The sequence below is a fragment of the Pongo abelii genome, chromosome 12 (assembly GCF_028885655.2).
Source record: "Pongo abelii isolate AG06213 chromosome 12, NHGRI_mPonAbe1-v2.0_pri, whole genome shotgun sequence".
NCBI classification, from domain to species: Eukaryota; Metazoa; Chordata; class Mammalia; order Primates; family Hominidae; genus Pongo; species Pongo abelii.
Genome location: NC_071997.2, coordinates 87,768,960 through 87,770,897, shown reverse-complemented (window position 1 = coordinate 87,770,897; position 1,938 = coordinate 87,768,960). Strand labels below are relative to the sequence as shown.

General features: G+C 39.0%; 1 protein-coding gene across 3 annotated transcripts in view; it reads left to right on the top strand.

The window, feature by feature from the left end:
- The window catches only part of CAMKMT (calmodulin-lysine N-methyltransferase), a 417,058-nt gene extending 415,377 nt beyond the window's left edge, over nucleotides 1-1,681 (top strand). For all 3 annotated transcript variants that reach the window (XM_024242778.3, XM_009237350.4, XM_002812071.5), the window contains one exon: nucleotides 1,119-1,681. In XM_024242778.3, the coding sequence (XP_024098546.2) occupies nucleotides 1,119-1,122 (4 nt within the window). In that variant the 3' untranslated portion in view covers nucleotides 1,123-1,681. The remainder of the gene's footprint in view (nucleotides 1-1,118) is intronic.
- Nucleotides 1,682-1,938: the final 257 nt, after the last annotated feature.

Here is a 1,938-nt window from a genome sequence, read left to right as displayed (position 1 = left end):
TCAGTTCTTGGGAAAGTGGATTAGAAAGTAAAGGCTGAATTAGCTTTATGTTCCCCAGCGGAAAAGGGGAAGTGGGCTCATGACTCCTGTCCTTAATAGTGACAGCATGTCCATGTCATGGTTTGGGAATATGATTTAGAAGGAAAATGCACTTCGAAAACATTCAAGTTAACAAGCCCCACAGGGACCAACCTGGGAGAGTGTGATGTTGAGGCCATTCATTTTGCTTTAGGGTGGGTGGGGTGGGTGGTGTTTGACTAATTTAAACAATAAAGGAATTGACTCCATGTATAATTTAAAGAAATATTTATTTTTCATTCTTATAATCTAAAAAGGGAGTAACAATTGGCTCATAAATTCCAACTTCAAAAATATTAATTTTGTCTTTATAAATAGCAAATTTTTATTTGCTAGAATAAATATAAATATAACTTTAAAACTATTCCAGTTGAATGAAGAAAAAGTGTACTTTATATGTGAGAAACCTAACGATTTTAAAATCTTATCACAGAAAGATCCTCAGAACTTCCCTGCGCAGTATGGACAGGAATGTCGCTAGTCTAATTGTTGGAGTATGTTCTCCTCCTCAGAGAAAAAAAGAATTTGAGTGACTTATTATTAATGTTAAAACCCCTAAGAAGCACCTGGAGAGCCTTTGCAGTGTCTTGGGCCCCACAAGCCTTTTCCTGTGCCCAGATGTTGCCACAGACTCCAAGCAGTGATCTGAAATGCCCGCCTGCCTGAATAGTGTGGCATTGCTCAGAGGCAGAGGGTACAGAGAGCAGAAACTTCTATGTCAAATGGCCAGTCAGGTGATGATGAATGAGCCCCAGCTCTGCCTTCGGTCAAATGCCTCACAGTTTATAGAGGTCAAAGTGCAGTTTGGGTATTTATGAAAAAAACCCTACCCACCCCTACCAAAAACAATCCCCATGTTAATGTATAGAATTGTCACATTAGTGCCACTGAGAACTACTTTGAGTTGCTTTTCTGTGATTTATTTTTCCAGAACTATATATTTTGGTGTAAAAGTCATCATGATACTCAACATTAATATTGACTGGTAAAGATCCCTAATTGGAGTCCCCTTACCTTTTTCTTTCTATTATTGTTTTCAGTTGAAAAAGGAAAACCCGGACATATATGAAGAAAACCTTCATTACCCGCTTCTGCTTATTTTAACCAAACATGGATAGAAGATTAAGCTTCTCAAAGATGAAGAAAAATATCAAGTGCACAGGGAATATTTTTACAAAAACAGAAATCTGTAAGGGGTATAATCGCCTGCCTGCCCCCTTTGCAGCATTTCACGTGTGGGCTATGGACTCCACCTGTCCTCACCCACGTTATTCCCCAGCTGCCCTCTCCAGCTCCCTCCCCGCCTCTTTTTACACTCTGCTTGTTGCTCTTCCTGCCCTAAACCTTCGTCTTTAAATATGTATAAGCTGCCTGTCTGTGACTTGAATTTGACTGGTGAACAAACTAAATATTTTTCCCTCTAATTGAGACAGAATTTCTTTTGATGATACCCATCCCTCCTTCTTTTTTTTTTTTTTTTTTTTTTTTTTTGGTCTTTGTTCTGTTTTGGTGGTGGTAGTTTTTAATCAGTAAACCCGGCAAATATCATGATTCTTTCCTGGTTAAAAAGATAAATAAAGCATATGTTTTAATCTCCCTCCAATTAATTGTATTAAATCCGCCATCCCTTTCTCTGTCCCTCTCTCTCCTTCTTTTTTTCCTTTTAAACAGTATGTTTTTTTTCCCTATAGATGTATAAGAAATGACTACATCAGCCCAAAGCCGCATAAACTGACCGTTTGTCCTCTGGACACAATAGCGTGGCCAGCCCTCTGCTCCTCCTCCCCAATTATGTGTGATTAGTCTCAGTGTGCTGTGTCAAGGAGGGGGAGTGTGCTGAGTGCTTATTATCTGTTTAGG